Source organism: Pantherophis guttatus, chromosome 2 (genome assembly GCF_059756535.1).
Source record: "Pantherophis guttatus breed Tessera chromosome 2, ASM5975653v1, whole genome shotgun sequence".
NCBI lineage: Eukaryota > Metazoa > Chordata > Lepidosauria > Squamata > Colubridae > Pantherophis > Pantherophis guttatus.
In genome coordinates, this window is record NC_142064.1 from 135,737,138 (window position 1) to 135,761,173 (window position 24,036).

The window sequence follows — 24,036 nt, forward strand, 5'->3', positions numbered from 1 at the left end:
AAAACTATAGACAAGAAAACCATTGTGTACATCGTGAGAAACTGGATGAGGAGTAAAATGATACGGTGGCTGATTATGTGATGGGCAGAATAATCCTATGCGTGCTTACTCAATTCCTATTCTATTTCATGGTCTTCACACTTTAGGGAGTATATTTAGGATTGCAACCTAAAGCTACTACATAAGCTTGCACACTTTGAAGTAAATAATGACAGTGCAATCTGTTTACAAGACCTAGGAGAGTATTGTTTCTGTTTCCTAAATTTTCTCAGCCATAATTCTGGATACCATTATTACCTCCAGAACCTGCCATTGTAGTGCCTGGGGAGGGGACAAGATACCCAAACTAGATAGAGAGATGATGGAGGGAGGGAGATGAAGAATTTCTGGAATTCTTCATGCAAGGTTCTAGAAAGCTCATGTGAAATTTAGCTAGCTTGAACCAGAGAAGAAGAAAACAATCAGTGAATTCTTTCATCAGTGTATACAAACAGGCTGCTACGTGCTCCTTTTGATCTAGATCAACATCCTGGAGATCGAAAGGTACATCTTTTACAAATTGAGGAGAAAACGGATACACACTTGGATGTCCATAACAGATGAACAGCCACTCTGAGCCAGGAAGTTCTTAATACACACTCTGTATCTGTAGCGTATATGGATGCATATTTGGCTCAGAAGAACCAAACATGGTTAGCTATGACCTGCTCCTTTTACTGGCTCTCAGGCTCTTTAGACTTTTTCCATCACTCCCCGAGGCAAAGTTTGGGGAGAATGCAGCTCCACTGACTGCCTCCTGCGAACTTCACGCTCTTCCCAGTCCTCTTCTGGCTCATAGCCTTTGAAGATTGCTAGCCTCTCTGACAGAGTCTTTCTATGAGGGAAGAGAGCATAATTGTAGAGCAAGGAAGCCACCACTGCTCCAACCATGGGACCCAGCCAGAAGACCTGCACATGGAAATGACAACATGAGAGAGACTCAGAAGCTGGCAGACACAATGATTACTCTCGGGTAACACAAAGAACCAAAATAGCAATAGCCATAGCACTTATATACCATCCCATAGTGCTTTACAGTACTCTCTCAGCAGTTTACAATGTCAGCACATTGTCCCCAACAATCTGGGTCCTCATTTTACCGACCTCGGAAGGATGGAAAGCTGAATCGGTCAGGATTGAACTCGTGGCTGTGGGCAGAGTCAGACTGCAATACTGTATTCTAAGCACTGTGCCACCATGCCACTACCAAAGACAATTGGTAGATTTATTTGAGTTAAACATCACATCATTTCATCTATATTTTATTCTATAGACAGGAAGAATTTCATTAAAATAAATTTAAAGTAATTTATTGGAGAAGGCAGGAGAAAAATGGCAGGCTGCTTCCTTCCCCACCATCCCTCCCCATATAGGTGGATTCTGGCCTGGAGAGTCAGTTAATGAATTCAGTGATTCTACACTCCTCTTTTTCTTCTCCTTTTAGTTTTTATTTTATTTTATTAAATATGTTTGCTGCACATCTCACCATTTTTGAAGGCCTCCTTCTTCCCTTCTATTTATTTCTCCAAATCACTTGTCTTCCTAGGTTTCTCCAGCATTTACAAAGCCATATTTTTTTGGGGGAAACTCCTGATAACTTTTGATCATTGCATCTGGAATTCCTTCTTCTGTGACCTCCAAACCTTCCTGCTTGTTCTGAGTTGTGAGTAACTCGATCAATAACACCCAGAGATTGCAGTCTTGGGATGTAAGAGCCGGAGGAAGGGATGGGCTGGACCCATGGACTGAGGTCAGCTTTATTGATCGCCAGCGGTTGAGTTAGTTGGTGGTTGTATAAAGTGCCGATGTGTGGATTGTATGCAAATTGCACTATAGTATTTTCTACCTATGTACAATTTTAATCAACTATAGTCCATATAGATTGGAGCTAAAAAATTTAAAATACATGAACTGTGAGTTTGACGGAATGGTTTCCACCACTGATTTTGTTGCCGTATTGCACTTTAGTCTGGTAGTGTGCCAGCTATGTGTTTTGGATGTTTTGGGTTTTTTGGTCTATGACCGCAATAAAGTATGTTGTTGTTATTGTAACATCCAGAGATCCTTCTGCTCATAATTCAGCTCTTGGTGACAATGGGGCAGCTAAACTAATGATTACTAGTTAATCCTTAATATATGGTAATTCTAGAATCAGTATACAACGCCTCATGACAGTGGTTTTCAATCTGTTTCCAATCCAAGAAGCTTCATACAATTCTCAGACATTGCTCGTCAAGGAAATCAGGTTATGAAAGCTTCTCTGCAAAGTATATTCAAGCAATGGGCAATGGGATTTATAGTTAAGCCCTAACATTTGGAAAGCACCACTTCGGGGAATGTGGACTATAGAGTGCATCCAATATATTACTGGAAAAGCAAACAAGGTATTATTTCCTATTATTCAGACGTCAGTGCTGAGTTATTTCATACCTTCCAACTAAGGCAACATAACTAAGATGCTAACAGTACTGTACAGTTCCTCTGGTGGGGAGTTCATGGACAGCTGCCAAAGGATTTTGCTTCCTTCATTCTTTTACTTCATTGAATATGAATGTTAAAAGTCTCCAAAAACACAAAACAAGAAACTAAAGTCACATCCAGTAACAAACTGGCCTGAAACTGGTTGAAACAAGAGCCTGAAACATTCACATAGAGCTGGAATGGGATGCTAAACCATTGCCAAACCATTGAAACTTCTTCTCATTAAACATTTGTGTGCCAATGGTAAGGTCCTAAAGACGTGTTTTGCCAGCGGGCCTGGGGAACCCAGAGTGGGATGGAGGAGCCCATTAAATGGCTGATTTGAATGTGTGTTGTCACCAAGGGTGCATGTGTGTGTGAGGGTTTATTATTTTATTATTTTTATTTCTTCCACATTGTTTTTGTCTGTAAACCGCCTAGAGCAGGTGTCTCCAAACTTGGCAACTTTAAGACTTTGTAGACCTCAATTCCCAGAATTCCCCAGCCAGCATGGTTGTGTTCACACTTTAAGGCTCCGTAGCATAGCTGGCTGGGGAATTCTGGGAATTGAGGTCCACAAGTCTTAAAGTTGCCAGGTTTGGAGACCCCGGGCCTAGAGTCTCCATGAGTGAGTAGGCGGTGATATAAATTTTCTAAAATAAATTAAAAATATGGCTTCCACACACAAACAAACAAAAAACAGCCCTCTTATGGAGACAAGAGCTGCTCCTGGCCCATCAGTCCTGTTGCAACTGTCCTAAGTGATAGTTGTTTCCTTCTTGTAAGGTTATGCTTTAATCAGAGGTTTGCAGAGAGACACTTTGTGCTGCTAAAAAAAATGGACGGGGTCATATGGCCAGAGTGGATGAGTTCATCTTGTTTCATGCACCTTGCCTTTTGCCTTGTGTATATGGCATTCATCCTTCTGTACTCAATAATTCTTGTGCACAGGCATGAATAAACCAGGTCAAACTCCAAGTCTAAGTGAATCTGGGGACCTTGGTAGCCTCCTAATATTGTGGTGTCCTTACAGTAAGCAATCTATCCAGGGGTGGGATTCTTTTAGCAACTGGTTCTCTGCCTGGTTGCTGGGTGGATGTGGCCATGGTGGGCATGGCCTACTCAGCCTCCTGCACCACGGCGGGGGGACGACGGGACATTTTCATCCTCCCCAAGCTCTGGAGGCTTTCCTTGAGACTCCGGGAGAGCAAAAATGGCCTCCCCTGGGCTCCAGAGGACCTCTAGAGGCCGGAAACAGGCCTGTTTCCAGACTTTTGGAACTTCTGGGAGGCCCATTTTTCACCCCTCCCAGAGCCTCCGGGTGGGCACTGCACTTACCTGGCATCTAAAACGGGCCGCATGGAGACTCCTGGGAGGGGCGGGGTGGGGTATGCGGGGCCAGCCAGTTCTTGCAACTACCGGTTGGGTGAACCAGATGTAAAATTAGCATCCGGTTTGCCCGAACCACTCCAAACTGGCTGAATCCCACCCCTGAATCTATCCCATCCTTATCTTCCCATCCTGCTCCTCACTTGTATTGGCACATGGATGTGAATCGGAGAAGAGGGAGACTGTATTCTGAGGAATCACATCCATGTTCCCTGGTGTGAAAAGAAGGGCAGAAAAGATATTTATTCATCAAATTCTTGGTCACGTTTGGCTAGGGCAAGGACATGGATTGTGTGGAGTCTTCAGCTTTGGTCTCTAAGGCCTGCCTCTTCTTTCATAGTTTCTCTGAGACTCAGCAATCCTAGTAAGGATATGTTGAGGTAGGAAATCTTGACACCTCACCTTCCATCTAACTAATTTTAGCAAAAACCATTCCCCCCCCCCCCCCATCATTAATAGGAACAGAGAAAATGCAATTCCCCTTTTAAAAAAATACTGAGGGAGGAAAGAATACAAGCTTGGCTTGTTTCACAAAAAGTCAGAGAATATCTGTCTATGTACATATGAGAGACAAAAGGGAATATGCAACTATGTGAATCTGTCAACGATCAAGTTAATGAATATGCTTACTTATATGGATCATGGCATGTCTCAAATGGTTGAGACCCCTAAGATTCACAACCCCCCAAACATTGCTATCCCTTTTTAGTGGTCTGTTGCAACTGTAGATTATCCGGAGCAGGTTTTCTCAACCTTCTTACCTGGAGAAAACTTTGAAAAAATGTTTGGGTTTGTTGGAACTCTTGCATTAAAAATCACACCCACCCCCCAAAAATGTGATAACTTCACAATGCATTTCATTTCTAACATACAACATCTATGTTTTCAACAATTACCACCACCACTACTATAACAAAATGACAGACTAAGCATCTGGATTGCGGGGAGTAAACATTACCATTATTGCAAGTGCTAGCATTGCACACTGTGTGAAGTTAAAAAAAATGGGTTGTGGGTGTTGTTTTTTAAATCAGGATCTTCAGCAGAACCCCTTCCATAGAACCCAGTGGAGAAAGGTTGGTTGGGTATCTTACCCAATGATTGTCAAATTCACCAAGAATCACAGCAGGGGCAAAAGATCTAGCAGGATTCATGGAACAGCCAGTGTAGTAGATCTAGGTAGAAAAATAGGATGAGATTAGTGATATGCAGTATATGACTCAAATGATAAAGAATGGAGGTTGGATGAAGGTTGTCACTGAAGGATACAGAACATAATCTCATCTGCTGGTCCACTATGAGTCAATGGGAGGTGGCGTGTTTTTTTGTCTGCCCAGTCTAGGGCTGAGAGAGATTGGCCCAATGTCATCCAGCCAGCTTCCGTGCCTAAGAGTGGACTACAGTCTGAGTTTTATTTATTTATTTATTTTTCACATTTTTCTACTGCCCATCTCACTCAGAGTTTTTGTGCTTATGGTCCGCACCTTAACTACTATACCACACTGCCGTGTGTGTGCATGTGTAGTTAGTAGTAGAAAGGGATTGGATTAGATTAGTGGCCCCCAATGTTTTGGGCACCAGGGACCGGTTCTGTGGAGGGAGGTTTTTCCGCGGCTCAGAGGGGACGTGATTTTGCGTGCTGCCAGCATCCCACAGATGGGGCTTTGCTTACTTGTGCGGCCTGGTTGCTGGCATGCCACAGTCTGGTACTGGTCCACAGACCGGGGGTTGAGGGACCCCTGGATTAAATAATCTCCAAGATCCCTTTCAACTGTTATATACTTTGATTCTTTATGGGAAAAATCTAAGTTAAAATCTCAATTCAACTTGAAACTGATGGAAATATCTTGGACTGTTGATTTACTTCACAGTTTTATATAACAGGATTTCTAATGAGGATAAAAATGAGAGAGAGAAAATCCATATCTGTCACTCTAAAGCAGTGGGTCTCAACCTTCCTAATGCCGCGACCCTTTAATACAGTTCCTCATGTTGTGGTGACCCACAACCATAAAATTATTCCTAAAACCATTGAAAATATGTGTTTTCCGATGGTCTTAGGTGACCCCTATGAAAGGGTCATTTGACCCCCAAAGGGGTCGTGACCCACAGGTTGAGAACCACTGCTCTAAAGCATTAGGTAAATTAATATATGTAGTCAGTTCTTTTGAGAGTTTTCTTTTCCCTTATTTGTTTTTCCTGAGAAGAAAATAGCAGTGATATATTTTGATTAAGCAAATGATCTGAAGACCTTGAATACAGTTTAATTCAGCATAATGGCTTTAATTAAAACAGGCTAATGGTAAGGAATACCATATAAATATGTGACCAAAGCATTACTGAGACTGAGCAATCAGCATAAAATGAGGAAGAATCAACAGCAAGGGTGAGTAAAACTTTGGAGAGGATTAAGAAAGTTTTAGATTTCAAAAAGAGCCAAAATAATCAGAAAAAAAAATAAAGTCAAATCACTCAGGAGGAAGACAGGGTTGAAACAAAAAATTAACATATACTTGAATAATTGGCCTATGTATGAACAAAATTTTATGCTGGGTTATTATATGAATATCTCTGAATCTCAATATGGTGTCTTAAAAAAAAGCTTGCACGCTTCTATTAAAACTAACATGTAAGGTACTATTGTTTCAACTGAAAATCATGTTCTATTAGACTTGTCATTCTTCTGTGGCTTATCTTGCTATAATAGCACTTAGACTTATATACCACTTCACAGTGCTTTACAGCCCTCTCTAAGTGGTTTACAGAGTCAGCATATTGCCCCCAACAACCTGGGTCCTCATTTTACCTACCTCAGAAGGATGGAAAGCTGAGTCAACTTTGAGCCTGGTGAGATTCGATCTGCCAAATTGCAGGCAGTCAGCAGTCAGCAGAAGTAGCCTGCAGTACTGCATTCTAACCACTGTGCCACTGCGGCTCCAAGAGCCACACCATTGCTTCTTCTAGAGTTATTTTGCATTGACTGAAAGTGGCTCTCCAGAGTTTTGGGGCATTTTCATATCACTTTGTTCTTATTTTCCTAATTTTTCCAAGGAGGCTTTGAAGGTGACTTCTAACCATGATCCACTCTGCTAACCTCACAAAGCTGAAAACATGCACAGAATGTTAGGGCCAATTAGGGCTCCCTCCTGCTGTTAGGAAGAGAATGCAAATAATATTAAATAATATCGAACTCCTGGCAGTGGGAATACAAAGTTAGCCTGCAATATTGTATTCTAACCACTGCGCCAGCATGGTCCATGATGGCAATAAAGCCAATATAGCAATAGAATATACAGTGGGACACTTGTTGGTAAAATAAGGAGAGGACAATATCCTTCCTTGTAGCCACTTCTAAGCATACACAATCTATGGCAGAGGACCGGAATAATCTTCATGGGGAATTTTTTGAAAGTACAGGTCGTCCTTGACTTACCCATTGATATAGCGACTGTTCAAAGTTACAACGGTGCTGAAAAAAGTAACTTTTTTTCATTTTTCACGTGACGATTGCAGCATCCCCATGGGCATATGAAAAAAATTCAGATGCTTGGCAACTGGTTCGTATTTATGACGGTTGCAGTGTCCCGGGGTCATGTGATCAACTTTTTCAATCTTCTGACAAGCAAAGCCAATGGGGAAGCCAGATTCATTTAGCAACCGGTGTTCCTAACAACTGCAGTGATTCACTTAGCAACTGTGGCAAGAAAGGTTATGAAATGAGGCAAAATTCACTTAACAGCTGCTTTGCTTAGAAATTTTGGGCTCAATTGTGGTCGTAAGTTGAGGACTGCCTGTAATTGGACAGAATTGGGAAAGGAGGAAGGAAGCCCTCTTGGGCAAGCAAAAAAAGCCACACCTTATCACTGAGATTGGCTTATAACAACATATCAGCGAGGGCAGCCATTATGAGTACCACTGAACAGATTGATGCACTGAACTATTAAATGTGATCACTTGTACTCACTGATCTCAGCAAGTAGCTAAGGATAATCAAATCCCAACTGATGATAACATCCTCGTAATAACATGATCTCAGATTGGTTGCTAACTAGAAAAGGAAGGAGAAGCAGCCAGATAGGAATGCATTCAGCGGTGGGATTCAAATAATTTAACAACCCGTTCTTTGCCCTAATGACCGGCTGGGTGGGTGTGGCCATGGTGGGCATGGCCAGGGTGTGTGACAGGCAGCACTCGGCCTCCTGCACCTCCCTGGGAGCAAAAATAGGCCGTGTGGGGGGGGGGGAACGTGCCGCCTCCCCCACGCCCCATTTTGGGCCTAGGAGGCCTCCTTGCAGCCTCCTGAGAGTGAAAATGGGCCGCTGGGAGGGCGCATCGCCCCCCCTGCCGCTCCCGTGCCGTGTTTTGGGCCTAGGAGGCCTCCCTGCACTTACCTGGGAGACAAAATGGGGCACGTGGGGACTCCTGGGAGGGGCGGGGTGGGGCGGAGCCAGCCAGCAATTTAACTACCGGTTCACCAGAAACCAGCCCAAACCAGCTGAATCCCACCACTGAATGCATATATGTGCCGCCCAAACCCATTGAATCAGGATTCAATGAGTAGACTACTTGTGTGTCCAATAACACACTTCGCCAATAAAGAATTCTATATGGGGTGAATCCATAAAAAATTGCTCTGATTTTCAGCCACGAGAAACCTCACCTGAAAAGGGCCACTCCTTCAACTCCAAAATTTGGATTTTATTGTCAATATTATCATCCATCCCCCCCAAACTTTATTACATTTCAATTTAACATCATTGCTTAATTTTGCACAGCAATCTGGTTACGCACTCCAATGAGGTGACCCAGGACGACAGAGAAACCAATGGACAAAGCTGGGGATCCCAGATTGTCGGTCCGATGATCATCAGTGGAGGCAAAAATGCAAAGGACCAATTGAAAAGTGAGGAAAATCTCCATGGCGACAGCTTGTCCTGATGTTGTGTTATTTTGCACCTAGAAGAAAGCAGAAGAAAATTAAAGCTCTTTTTCTGAAATCAGTTGCTTTTATGACAGCTGAAACACTTTTTAAAACCCTCTTCAGAATTTAGTATGTTGAATACAGTACTGTGGTCTTTAAAATTGAATTTGTTTATTCACTTATGATTTGTTTATTTCTTCAACATATATAAAAACCTATCTCACAATTGTGGTTCTGGATGGCTTACAACATTAAAAAAAAAAAAAAAACACAGAAAACCTTAATGTAAAACTTAAAAAAGGAGGTGAGGAACAACCAAATCATAAAAACATCACTAGCATCCTAACCCACATGCCTAGGATCACATCCAATCCTTTAGAGCCTTCTGAAAAGTCACCAATCTAACCTTAGGGAGAATTGCATTCCAAAAATCAGGCTCTGCGACAGAAAAGCCCTCATTCCAAGGTCCCACAAAATGACATCCTTTGACTGGCAGAATCAATAGCAGTTGCATCTCATTGTTAAATTTTGCTGAAATGCTAAGATTTTTTTAAACAAACTACTGCTGGGACACTTGTTCACAAATAATTTGAACATTGTATTTTTATATTGTAGATGTATAAAATGGAATACAATGGAAAGGCATACAGTTTCATTTTCTTTCAGCTCCCTAGCCTCATTAAAGGTAAAGGTTCCCCTCATACATATGTGCTAGTCGTTCCCGACTCTAGGGGGCGGTGCTCATCTCTGTTTCAAAGCCGAAGAACCAGCGCTGTCCGAAGACGTTTCTGTGGTCATGTGGCCGGCATGACTAAATGCCGAGGGCACACGGAATGCTGTTACCTTCCCACCAAAGGTGGCCCCTATTTTTCTACTTGCATTTTTTACGTGCTTTCGAACTGCTAGATTGGCAAAAGCTGGGACAAGTAACGGGAACTCATCCCATTACGCAGCACTAGGGATTCAAACCGCTGAACTGCCGACCTTTCGATCGACAAGTTCAGCATCTTAGCCACTGAGCCACCACATCTCTCTTAGCCTCTAATGAGGCTGGTGACTCTGTAATGTACCAAATATGTTGTTCAAAAGACTTCTCAAACCAAGAAGCCTTTTGAACAGCATATTTGGTACATTATAGAGTCACCATTTCCATGATGGCCAAGTGTGATACTGTGAAACATCAAAGTGTTCCAGGATCACAATGGATATATTAAGTTGCTTAGGTGTGTCACAGATAAAAATCTCCTAGTCACCCAGCCTCATTGGAGGTGTAAAAATAACTTACATTTTCCATTGATGAATTGGATACTCTATATTAAGAAAGGTAAGTGATTAACCCAAAATGAATGGAATTTGATGTACAACATAGGTACTAAAAATGAATACTTGAAGAAGAATGGAAAACCTACTCCCTTCTCTCATAAACAAACAAACAAAATAGATTGTTAGAATAACTGTACCATTCTGAAAATTCAATCCACTGCCATCTTTTTTCTTGTCTGCTATTGGGGTTGACATTTTCTGCCAAGCACCACTTTGGTGGCTGCCATTTTCTACGTTCTTGGATCAGTCATATGGATAATGTTTTGCTAGTAAAGATGGAGATGGCAGGAAGACACATGGCCACTACCTTTGGGCTATGTATCAGTGTCAACAAAGGTGGATATGCTGACATATCAATGATCAAGAGTTAATTTTTAATTTTTGCCTTCCTAAAATGTTAATAGGGAATTGATTCCCATAGAAGATTACACACCCCTCAGGAAAATGGGCTGCCATGTATTTGCCAGGTTTTCTATTTCCATTACAATAGTACAGTATCTCACTGTCATTGATTCAATACTATATGACTTCCCTGAGGAGAAATAATTGAATGAACTGAACAGATAAGATCTCTATTATTTGTTTCTTTTGCCATTCCAGCTACAGTTTGATTATGTTTGAATGAATCTATGCCATTGGGGAAGTAGCATTCCAGTAATAGCAGAGATTTTGATCTGTGACACCCCTAAGCAACTGAATATATACATTGTGATCCTGGAACACTTTGATGTTTCACAGTTGGCCCTCATGGAAATGGTGACTCCATAATGTAGAATAGAATAACATAGTTGGAAGGGACCTTGGAGGTCTTCTAGTCCAACACCCTGCTTAGGCAGGAAATCCTATGCCACTTCAGACAAATGGTTATCCAAAATGTTCTTAATAACTTCCAGTGTTGGAGCATACACAACTTCTGGAGGCAAGTTGTTCCACTGATTAATTGTTCTAACTGTCGGGAAATTTCTCCTTAGTTCTAAGAACAGCATTTTTGTACCAGATGCTGTTCAAAAGGCTTCTTGGTTTGAGAAGTGAACGTTTTCAAGGCAAAAAACCCAAGAAAGTCTAGTTGCCTTTTGAACAGCACCTTTGGGACAACCATGACCTGGATGATTGAGAATCTCCATAGATCTGTTTCCATAATACAAGCCCGTAAAATCTATGATCCATCAATCTGAATGCAGCTCACTAATCTACTCTTGGTGGTGTAATATATGCTTCAAGGTCCCGATTTTTAGTGCCCTGCCCAGCACACAGCAAAGAAGCCAGTGTCATTTTATCTTTGGTGGTCCAGAGTTTGTGTCTGATCATATTTGATTTGCTGGGTTGTGACCTGCGTCTGAGCTTTGTTGTAACTTCCATCTGCTTGATCATTGAAGGAAATGGCCTCACAGAAGCAGTAAACAAATCTCCTTTATTAGGGAGTTTGTAGGGGAAAAAAATGTGTATTTCTCTCAAGGGCTACATTCCCTTAGGATAATCTCTTGGAGGCTGTGTGGTACATCGGCCGAAAGGTTATCAGTAAGTTTGTCAAGAACTAAAGAATTGGTGGGAGGGACACCAATTCTTTCTTGGATGTCATCATTTTCCTCTTTTTGATACCTTTTCTCCCTAGAGCAGAGCACCTTTCTCTCGAGAGAAAGAGACAAATAACTAATAACTTCCTCAGAGCAGGCTATGAGGAAGAGACCAGAGTTGGGTGTCAGCAGGTTCTGAACAGTTCTGGAGAACCGGTAGCAGAAATTTTGAGTAGTTCGGAGAACCGGTAGTAAAAATTCTGACTGGCCCCGTCCCCATCTATTCTCTCCTCGCGAGTCCCAGCTGATCGGGACAAAATGGGGATTTTGCAGTAACCTTCTCCTGGATTGGGGAGGGAATGGAGATTTTACAGTATCCTTCCCCTGCCATACCCACCAAACCACGCCCACCAAGCCATGCCACACCCACCAAGCCACACCCACAGAACCCGTAGTAAAAATGTTTGAAACCCACCACTGGAAGAGACAGATAGCTACGACAGCAAAAACTGATGTCCTGCATTAAAAGTTAAGCTGAGGGCCATGAGAAAAATCACACGTGCTTCAATTTTGCCTCTCCAAATGGCTTGTGACCAGGGGTGAAATCCAGCAGGTTCTGACAGGTTCTGGAGAACCGGTAGCGGAAATTTTGAGCAGTTCGGAGAACCGGCAAATACCACCTCTGGCTGGTCCCAGAGTGGGGTGGGACTGGAGATTTTGCAATATCCTTCCCCCAGAATGGGGAGGGAATGGGGATTTTGCAGTATCCTTCCCCCGGAGTGGGGAGGGGATGGAGATTTTGCAGTATCCCTCCCTGCCACGCCCACCAAGCCACATCATGCCCACCAAGCCTGCTTGTAACGTTCTATTAAGTGTTATCTCTAGGCCGTAACTTTGTTATCTACAGAAAACAGTACTGGAGAGTTTTAAAATGCAGCATGTGGTGCAGGGGTGTCCGCAGGAGGGTAAAAAGCTAAGATTTATTTATTTATTTATTTATTTATTTATTTATTTATTTATTTGTTTGTTTGTTTGTTTATTTGTTTATTTATTTATTTATTTATTAGTTCATCAAACATGTACAAGATAGCAGGTGTAACTATGAACATGGACATGAATGAAAGAAATGAATACAAATTAATGGGGACAGTAGGACATGGATGGTAGGTATGCTGGTGCGCTTATGCACGCCTCCTTTATGGACCACTTAGGAATGGGGTGAGGTCCACCATAGACAGTTTAGGGTTGAAGCTGTGAGGGTTTGAAGATGGTGAGTGTGACTGCAATTAAAGCCCTACCCTTGCGTGCACATTAAAAGAGGTAGGGCTTTGATTGCATAGTCATGCCTATCATCTTAACTTTTTAAATCCTCCCTGTGGTTGCCCTGATCCAGGGCTCCATAACAAAAAACCAGTTGCTCAGATACAGTTTGCCTTGCATAAAATGTATGCATAATTCATGCTTTCAAGGAGCATTTCTCTCCCTCCTTCAGGTGCAATTCCGGTGGTTGGGTCAGAATCTCATTAGGCAAGTAAACAGAGCCTATGGGGAAGAAAAGGTAATAAGAGCAGCACATCAGCATGTATTTTTTCTCGACATGGTAATTTATCTTGATAGGCATTTCGCATCGGAAGGCTTTTCAAAGCTGCATGCTTTTTTCTTTCTTTTTTGGGGGGGCCTCGTTTGACTGAGGAGCACATGAATCTTGAAAGGGTGCTGCCATGACATCTTTCATCAAAAAACTGACATGGTGGGTGTGATTAATTATAGCATAGTGTACTTACCAGTGGCGAAATTCAAATTTTTTTACTATGGTTCTGTGGGCGTGGTTTGGTGGGCATGGCATGGCTTGGTGGGTGTGGCAGGGGAAGGATACTGTAAAATCTCCATTCCCATCCCACTCCAGGGAAAGGTTACTGCAAAATCCCCATTTCCTCCCGATCAGCTGGGACTCAGGAAGCAGAGAATAGATGGGGGCGGGGCCAGTCAGAGGTGGTATTTACCGGTTCTCCGAACTACTCAAAATTTCCGCTACTGGTTCTCCAGAATTGGTCAGAACCTGCTGAATACCACCTCTGATGCAAAAGCTTTCAACTTCTCTCTATCTGGGTTGTAGAAACTCTTTTTATGGTCCTTTTTTTCAGCCTCCTCGTATAAAATCATTTTTTCTTTTTTGTCTCTGGAGATTATAGTGTGTGTGTGTGCGTGTGTGTGTGTGCGTGTGTGTGGTTTATATCAGAGCAGGGGTGGGTTCTAAAATTTTTTACTACCAGTTCTGTGGGCGTGGCTTATTTTGTGGGCGTGGCTTGATGGTCATGTGACAATTATTTAGGATTTAGCGGAGGTACTAGTCTACCAGGCTTTTAACTGCTTGCAGAGCTGTACCGATCTACCCATTTATTTTTTGCAGGCACTGGTCTACTCATGTATTTTTGCAGGCACTGGTCTACTCATGTATTTTTGCAGGCACTGGTCTACTCATTTGTTTTCTTTTAACACTGATCAGCTATAGGGCGGCCCTTTGAAGCCCCGCGGCAAGAGTTTAAACAGCTTTTTTCCCTCTAGCCATCAGCTGGGACTCAGGAGGCAGCAATAGATTGAGGGTGGGGCCAAATAAAAGATAAGAATAATGCGGGGGTGGGGGGCTGGGGGGTGCGGGGGGGAGGGGGGCATAACCGGTTCGGTGACGTCATATTGTCACCGCTACCGGCTTGGGAGAACCGGGCTGAACCGGGAGGAACTCACCACTGTATCAGAGGTGTCAATCTTGGCAACTTTAAGACTTGTGGAAGTCTGAATGTTGAAGTCTACAAATCTTAAAGTTGCCAAGGTTGGATACACCTGGTATATATCCATCTTGTTTCTTTATTTTCTGTATCCATTAAACGTTCTCCTCTTCATTGCATATACAGTGCCACTTTTCTTTCCAGACCTAAAAGAGGGATACGGTACTCTCAGCTTCCACCCACTCTTGTGTATGTTTGCAAGGAAGTTAAGTTGGAGGATGGAGCTGGGTTATTAGATCATTTCATGGCTTGTGAGTTAGTTGTAGTTGTACTATTAATCTAGAACCATGTATTAGTAGTTTTCTAACTACTGATGTTCTTTCTCATTCTTTTTCCCCCCAAAGGTCCACAAAGGGCAGCATAATCTTAAAGAATGAACCAAATATAACAGTTAAATATATTTATTTTCAGTTTCACACCATAGTGGCATCATGACATTTTCCTTTTGTTAATGCCAGTAAATTAAAATACATTTCTATAGAGCCACAAAAAGTTACAACAGAATCAACTAACTTTACCTAGTCACTCCAGAAGTTGTATATCTTTGTTGCTTGATTGAGACTATACCAAACGAAGAATATTCTCACAACTCAGATTTAGATGAAATACCTAGTTATTGAGCTGCAATATTAAGGGATCATGATAGTTAAATGTGAATTACTCTCATACCTTTTTGCAAATCAGGCCTACATCTATTGTACATCTCATGTTTAACATTTTTATTGGGTTATAAAATAAAATAAGAGACAAAATATGAAAGTAAATATCATACATCTTACCAGCCAGATTAAAACAAAAGAGCCGGTATCCAAGTAGGTTTTTTTATTATGTTCAGTCATTTAAGTATGTTTATCTGCATTTTAGTGCAGATAACAATCTGATTATTGTTGCAATGTTACTGGCATTTACAAATCAGTCTCTTGCCCTGTGGCAGAGATCTATTCTGGTATATCTTACACAAGATTTTGGCAAATAAAAATGCAGCTGACAGTGCTAAAAATGGCAGAGGGGATTGTCTCATCTTCGAAGAATGCCTGTCAGATTACCTAACTGAATGTGCCTGTAGATTACACTTGTATACAATTAGAAGTATGCAAACATTCCTGTTCTTCTCCTGTTTGTGTGTTGTAAAATCACCAATAATTATGGATTAATTTAATTCCCAATAGGCACTTTAATTTAATGGTTCTTGGAGGATGCCTTGATAGTCAACACATGTCTCCAGGGGCTTGTAAATTATTCCTGAGCTATATGACTATGGAGTCATATAGCTCAGGAAAATAGCTCCAATTCAGGAAAACAGCTCCAATAAATTAATCTTATTAGAGTAAATTGCCTTATTGACCTTTCCCAAACTGATAAATTCCACATAAATTGAAGGGTTCCCAGTATTCCTAATCAACAAAGTTAAGAAGTCAAGCTAGCAGTACAAGTAATTTTCATGGTGATTAATGCAACCTTTTTCAACCACATCATCAAACACTAGCAATAGCAATTAACAATAGCACTTAGACTTATATACCACTTCACCATGCTTTTACAGCCCTCTCTAAGCGGTTTACAGAGTCAGCATATTGCCCCCAACAATTTGGGTCCACATTTTACCAACCTTGGAAGGATGGAAGGCTGAGTCAATCTTGAGCCTGGTGAGAATCAAACTGCTGGCAGTCAGCAACACTAGCCTGCAATACTGCATTCTAACCAGTGTGCCACCATGTTTCTTTTTAATAAATTAGACATTGTTGGATATCACTAGTTCTTAAAAACACAAGGAAGTTTAATTAACTAGATTAGTTTATGGATAGGCAAATGGAAAGGATACAATCTTTGTTTATAAACAAGAACATCCACAATACAGTATCATAATGATAATAAATACAACCATTACAATATTTTCAATTATCTTCAATGTGGATCACATAACTATTTAAAATCATCTTTAAGGTGGAGCTGATTTAACTAACTAAAAAGGGTCTCCAGAGTAATGGCAGCTTAACCTGCCTCTAACCAACAGGATCAAGGCAAACCTGGTTCCTTGTATTTGGTTAGTATACAATATGGAAACACTTACAGAAAAGCGTTTTGTCCCAGCTTCAGCAATCCTCATCTTCAGGTAGTAGGGAATTACTGTACCAACATTTTTCTCAAGTTTCTCATGTTGGATGGGACAAATCTGGTTGGTGGAGGTGATCTTCAGTACCAAGCCATACAGGGCTTCATAAATAAGCCCTTTAAATTGCACCCAGAGAAGTACCTGCAGCCAACGCAGGGCTTGTAGCCCAAGTGTTTTATGTTATCCTGTGCCAGTTAGCACAAGGGATACTGCAATTACAGTTTCTTGGTGGTCTCCACAAAGTGCATTGCAATGCATCAAGCAGGTGGTGATGACAGCATGAGTTGCAGGTCCTAGTTCCTGCTCCAGGTTATAACTGGTACACAAGCTGGAGTTGGGCAAACACCCTCCTGATCACAACATGTATCTGCCCACTCAGCAGTAGCCATGAATTTAGGAGGAGCCCCCACATCACAGACCCCATGCCATCCCTTCAAGAGACATCCCTGGAATCCATAAAGATCTTCAATGTACAACAAGCAACTCTGCCTTGCATGAATTTAACTCCGTCTGCTTGATCCTATCCATGTCCTAACAGCCTCTAAACACTTGGACAAAACCTTGATTGCATTTCAAGTGTTGGCCAAGGTAGCAGTGTATAATTGGGTATCATGAACATATTGATGACACCAATCCGAAGTCTGCCATTAGCTTTATGCAGATATTGAAAAGTTAACAGGAGGGGATCAAAGTCTGCGGCGTGCCATACATCAAAGGCCACTGAACTGAAATTTCTTCCTCCAAAGCACAATGTCCTAGTCCCCAAATACCTTGCAAGTAGTCCCAAAATATTCCATGTTTGATGGTACTGAAATCCACCAGAAGATCTAAAAGAGCCAGAAGGCACACACACACACACACACACACATCTCTGCTAACTTCTAATCTAACAAGGTAATCCACTAACACAACTAATGTGGGTTTTGTGCCACATCCATGCCTGAACCATGGCCAGAAAATCCATTCATTTAGGGTTTTATACAGTTATTTTCCTACAATTGCCTCAAAAATTCCCCTAAAAAAGGAAGTTTGAAAACAGGTCAAAATTGTCTAACACATCTGGACCCAGGGAGGGCCTCCTAAAATGCAGGTGCACTACAGATTCAAGACAGCAGGAACACCCCACCCCCTCTGCAACAAGACATTGGCTATCTCCTGAATCCTTGTTGCTTGTATCCTTACGATTTATATTGACTGTTTCCTAATATGCTTTCATTGCTTATTTCTTCCCTATGACTATCATTAAGAGTTGTACCTTATGATTCTTGATGAATGTATCTTTTATTTTATGTACACTGAGAACCTATGTACCAAGACAAATTCCTTATGTGTCCAATCACACTTGGCCAATCAAGAATTCTATTCTATTCTATTCAGTGATCACCCAGCTAGGAGGACATAGATCCAGCCCAGAAGGGAGAGGAGACTTACCCTAGCCACTTCATTGGAGTCCACAGGCCAAAAGGAAGACTTTGCAAGATATTGTCCTAATAATATTATGATCCCATCCCTCATGAAGACTGAAGACTTTAGTGGCAATATGCTGTGCCAAATGGCACAGCTGCCAGCTGCTAGTCAGGACCACAAAATTCTAATAAAGGCAGCTGGCTGACAGCTGGCCAATACAATAAGAGATCAGAAGCAACAGTCTTATAATATTACCATTATAATTATGTTATCTATTTTATTATGATCCCAGTTTTCTATTAATGATTGGCAATTTCAGAAATGGATAACATGATGACCTTCGGCATTAGGGTGCCCACCTGTCACACTAGTGACCTTGCTGGTTTAATGTTTAAAACAGGGGTGAAATCCAGCAGGTTCTGACAGGTTCTGGAGAACTGGTAGCAGAAATTTTGAGTAGTTCGGAGAACCAGCAAATACCACCTCTGGCTGGCCCCAGAGTGGGATGGGAATGGGGATTTTGCAATATCTTTCCCCCAGGAGTGGGGAGAGAATGGGGATTTTGCAGTATCCTTCCCCTGCCACGCCCACCAAGCCACACCATGCTCACCAAGCCACGCCCACAGAACCGGTAGTAAAAATATTTGGATTTCACCACTGGTTTAAAACTATTTCAATTTTATATATTAAAAAAAAAATATAAAGGAAAAGTCAGCACACTGCAAAGTGCCTTTATTTTCAAGAAATATCCCTAGCTTTGAGGAGGCATTTGAAGAAAATAAAAAAGATATGACGGCAACTCCTTTTTTTTTCCTTGCCCAGAGTATGAGAGGACCTTTCAGTGTTGGTAAATTGGGAGAGCACATCCAAGTGGGGAGGAGAGAGGGGATTATGGGCTCATAGAGAATGTCTTTAAATAATGATTATATCAACCACGTAGATTTTCTAGTATTTGCCACACCATGTTAAAAGATACCTGACCCTGGAGCTTATGAAATGGGCAAATGGGTATTTACAATGAGAAGGGAGGACCCTGTTATTTAAGCTGGTAAAGTGCCATTCTTTTTAATAATACGTGGCATCAGGAAGTACTTGATTTTTTTCTGAAGAAATAAATATATTGGCAATTGGGTAGCAATTTGTCATGCCAGTATCAAGGCATAGCAACCTGGGCTTAGTACTGCTTTCACAGAGGAACTGGAATATGACAGGGAAACAAACTGCTAATCCCTTAAATAGCATATGGCCCTTGTGGGAGAATAGAAACCAGAAAGGTCAAGCAAGGATTAAGTTTACAATGCTAGAAACATGCAAAGATCATTGCTAGATTTGGAATCCATGTTGATAAATATATGATATTTACAATAACTAGCTTGCTCTAAAATGGATCGAAAAGACCTGTAGTAAAAGCTTACATCTTTTTTTGTGATGGAAACTATGTATCTTTAACATCTAGATAGTGGTCAGGAAGATCTATTGGTAGGTTTTTGGATGATTAACAATAGGTCAGCAAGGTGATATAGCGATTAGAAAAACAAAAGGCTTTTGTTTCCTCTCCTAAATTAGGTTGCTAAAAATCTGATCGATTTTGTCCATCAAGTCGGTGTTGACTCTTAGCAATCACATAGATTTTTCTCTGTGATGGCATGATCCTAACATAGTATTTCTGATCTTCCAGTGGTGCATTCGTATTCTGCATCAGGTTCCAGAGAGTGGAAAGTACAATTCTCATTAAAATACAAAGTCTTGCAAGTCTGAAATTTCTACCATCAATTTAATGGAATTTCCACATGACAGGAATGCACATGTTTCATTACTGGCATCTTTAAGTTAAAACAGTGTCAGTTGGAAGAACTGGGTATGGGGAGATCCAGTAGGCTAGGGAGAAGGGTGAGCTAGTCCAATAACTGAGTACCCATATCCCACTAGATCAAAAATTATTATTTACCAACCACCCTGGTTTGGGATTACACACTATGGTAAATCATAAGCAAACTGCCTATGGTTCAGCATGAATTGTGAACCTTAAGCCCCATATATTGAGTCCTGCACAGCATTGGACTTTGATGAGTCAAGATAAAATCCAAATCCCATCCACTTTTTCTATGGGCCAATCATTGTAAAAAATCTGGGTAATATCAAAAGCTCCAACTCTTTCCAACCATTTAGTGATAGTCCAGATTTTTTGCAGTCCTGGGTAACCCTTATGCAAGAAGAAAGGTACAATAAAAATCAGCAGTCAGGGAAAGCACAATAAAAATCAGCAGTCAGGGAAAGCACAATTTTAAAATAGCATTGCTTTCCTTTACCCAAGTTTCTCAAAAGGAAAGACGGCAATCCAGTAGAAGTGTATCTACTTTGCATGTAGAAACTGTTAGGTTGGGAAAAATTCGAGAGACCCACTATCTTTCAACATAAACATTACTGAATTAGCATGACCAATATTAATACACTTCCTATATGGGCCATTGTGATGACCCAGAAAGCTGGAGTCCTTCAGTCCTTCCATTGCTAAAGACAGTAAAATCCTTACCCTGTTGATGGCCAAGCTGCCCCGAATATGAGGCGGAGTGATTTGATGCAGGAGAGCAGCCCCCGTCACAGCTCCTAGGATCTGTGCCACCACGTAGAAGATGGCCCTGAGAAAGGAGACTTGAGAGCCCACCAGGCAGGCCACTGTCACTGCAGGGTTAATATGGGCTCCGCTGACATGACCTACCGCTTGAACCAAGGTACCAATGGCCAAGCCAAATGCGAAGGAGATCTGGAGGACGTTTGGTGGGGAAGCAGGCCAGTTCAGAGCTGAGCCCAGGCCGAAGAAGACAAAGAGGAGCGTGGCTAGGAATTCAGCAAGGATAGCTCGGGTGAAGGCCACAGAGCGGAGTTCCCACATCATGGATGACAAATTGTGCAGATCAGACTGGGTTGAAACCTATCATTACACTTTTCCTTTTCAATGATGATATATCCTGAAAAGATGGTGGGATAAAATCCGTATGTATGTGTGGATGTAGGCGTAGCCGTAGAGAAAAAGAGAGAGGGGTATATATGTGTGTGTGTATGTATCTTTACCTGCAAAGGAGGTAAAAGTTATTTAAATGGAGGTGGGGTTTGGAAATCTAATGTTTTTTCATTCCTGTTCCAGCTGAGTTGTTCCAGTTTAAACTCTGCCTTCTCTGATAAACTGAAAAATTAACATTTGCTGGTCTTTCCTTCCCACTAGATCTTAACCTTTTATTTCATACTTTCAAACATATTTGGCAGGGTTGCTAGTTTTTTTTTTTTTTTTTTTGCCATTGTCTTTTTGACCTCTGTTTTCCATTTTTTTTAAAGCTTACAGCTTTTATCTGAATTTCAAGTAATCTATTGGGGTATTTTTTTATTTTTTATTTTTGGCTCGGCTTTGAATTTCTAAGCAATGTCCAACTGTTGCTCTTCTCTTGTATCCTGTACTCTCAACTATTTAGATCTCCCGATATCTCTCATCATTGGCCATACTGCAGCAGTGGTGAATTCTGGGGAACCATAATCTCTCCAGTCTGATGTACCTGGAAGTATTGCATATACAGATGCAGGGAGAGGAAGGACTGGAATGTCCTCTTTCAAGGTCACTGTCCATCTTTGGAATTTTGTAACAAAACCGGTTCTTTCTGGAGCCCTATCATAAGCTTCTGCTAAGCTTCTGTATCTGCAACAGTATTCTTTGACTGGGAGAAACATGATTGCTTGGTGCCTATGGCCTATGGCCTCAAACAACTACTATTTTAAATTTCCTACAGTGCAATGCTCTACAATTGGAAACCCCCATATATCTGACAGCAACTCAGGCCTATTCATAGCAGTTTGGCATCCTTGACTGATTTTGTGACCCCACCACATTGGTACCTTCATCTTCATCTGCCATGAATCTACCTTAGGTATGAACAAATTTTGTTCTGCCAGTAGTTGCATTTCCACAACAATACTCCCATGTGGATTGCATTTCATGCCAGTAGAAGATAAATCTATAGGAAGATTTGAAAAGGGGATGAAAAGTGTATGAAGTTATATTGAGGCGTCTATTCCATGAACAGGCATGTAGCTTTCAGTTTTGGACTACTTCTTTTCCAGCATCTCATTCAATAAATTACAAATTCTTCTCGGATGTCCACTTATTTCCATATTATTAAGAGTCTTACCAACAAAACTGGTTTGTCTTCCAATGGACCTTTATCCACTATAACTTTCAGTCTATCCTCTCATAAAAAGTAAAGGTAAAGGTTCCCCTCGCACATATGTGCTAGTTGTTCCCAACTCTAGGGGGCAGTGTTCATCTCTGTTTCAAAGCCGAAGAGCCAGCGCTGTCCGAAGACATCTCCATGGTCATGTGGCATGGAACACTGTTACCTTCCCACCAAAGGTGGTCCCTATTTTTCTACTTGCATTTTTTACGTGCTTTCGAACTGCTAGATTGGCAGAAGCTGGGACAAGTAACAGGAGCTCACCCCGTTATGTGGCACTAGGGATTCGAACCGCTGAACTGCCGACCTTTCGATCGACAAGCTCAGCGTCTTAGCCACTGAGCCACTGCATCCTCTCATACTATAGAACAAATCGATAGTATTTTTCCCCCCTATTCATCACAACAAAATGGTTCTTCTCCTCAGAGTCACAACAATTTCCTGGTGATTTCTCAAAACTACTTAGCATTCCAATTCATATTCAAATAAAGGGCAATGGCAGAATAAATTCTTATGAATGCCCACCCCTAAATAGGTGCATCCTGCTGTGGACTATGCGGCTAGCAAACTTGCTTTTAATTCTTTCTCTTGAGAAGGTAGTAGTTTATTTATTGGAGAATGTAAGCTTCATTTGCACCGGCCTTTTGCGCACACAATTTATGGCAGGAATTATGAGATCATCTTGTTTTGATTGAGAAGAAAATGAGGGTGTATCTTCATGTATGAGTAGCCTTTTGCAATTACTGCTGTTAGTTGACTTACCGTAATCATTAGGGGATGCCAGACTTAACTACATTTAGGTGAAGTCAGATAATAAAAGTCCTTGCCTAGATTCTCAACTTGGATGTCCTCAACGCTGACCATAATATGGGGTCTGAAGTCCTGTTTCTAATTACAAATCCTCAATTGGATAATTAAAATGGCAACTTTCTCTCTATTGGAGGGCTTGGGTTTTAATAAATTAACATCATGGATTCATTGAGAAGGCGAGGAAGGATTTGCTGCTGTTGCTTGGACATCAAGGTCTGGTTGCTTAATCTTGGCAAAAAGTGCTGCCATTTGGTTGCAGCCACTGCCCACCAAAGTACTTTTGGAGATTAAAATCTGAAGTGTGCTAGTTGACAATACTGGGTTAGACAGTTTGACTACATAAATCTGTTTCCTGCAATCTTAAACAGAAAATAAAAAGCCACAGTCATCTAAGGACACTCTGTTACAATCACCCTGTAAAACAAACATTCCATGACTAATTAGTTTAATCAGGGTTAACATCCGGGCTTAGAGATGAATGATCAGCAAGTTGATCCTTCACTAGTCCTGAATGATTTAATTGTCTCTTTAAACAGAAGGAAAGAAATGAATGGGAAACCTCCAGCTCTGATTTTGCAAACTAACTCTGGTCAGGCTGAACCATTCCTTGGAAATAGTAGAGGTTGGAAAAAAGCCAATACAGTGAGACTAAATTCTAAAAAGATAAAGGTTGTGTGTTCATGCTAGCTAGGTGTAGAAAAAGTGATCAGCTGAGATCAAAAGAGAAGGCCTTCTCACACCCTGCTTATGAAATCTCTTATCCAAGAGCCTTTCCTTGCTCCCATGGCTATTGATTTTCCTCACTTAACCATGTTAGTTGGGATCTGCAACTCCATTACTTAATAACACAATCAAAATGTCCAACATCACATGAGTGCCGCCAATTTAAGATGGCAGTTTTGGTAGTCCCAGCTGACTTCTTTAAGTGAATCCCTTGTATTTGCAGCACCCTGGATTGTCATTTGTGACTTCCTGCCAGCTTCCCCATTGACTATGCTTGTTGGAAATTGACAGTGAAGGACGCAAATAGTGATCATATGGCTGCAGGTTGTTG

General features: G+C 41.4%; 1 protein-coding gene across 1 annotated transcript; it reads right to left on the reverse strand.

Moving 5' to 3' along the window:
* Positions 1-575: 575 nt before the first annotated feature.
* AQP2 (aquaporin 2) lies at positions 576-20,885 on the reverse strand. Its single transcript, XM_034412239.3, has 4 exons — positions 20,486-20,885; positions 8,680-8,844; positions 4,983-5,063; positions 576-948 (listed from the first exon to the last, which is right to left on the reverse strand). The coding sequence occupies exons 1-4, from the start codon at positions 20,846-20,848 to the stop codon at positions 733-735; spliced, it is 825 nt and encodes a 274-aa protein (XP_034268130.2). The 5' UTR covers positions 20,849-20,885; the 3' UTR covers positions 576-732.
* Positions 20,886-24,036: the final 3,151 nt, after the last annotated feature.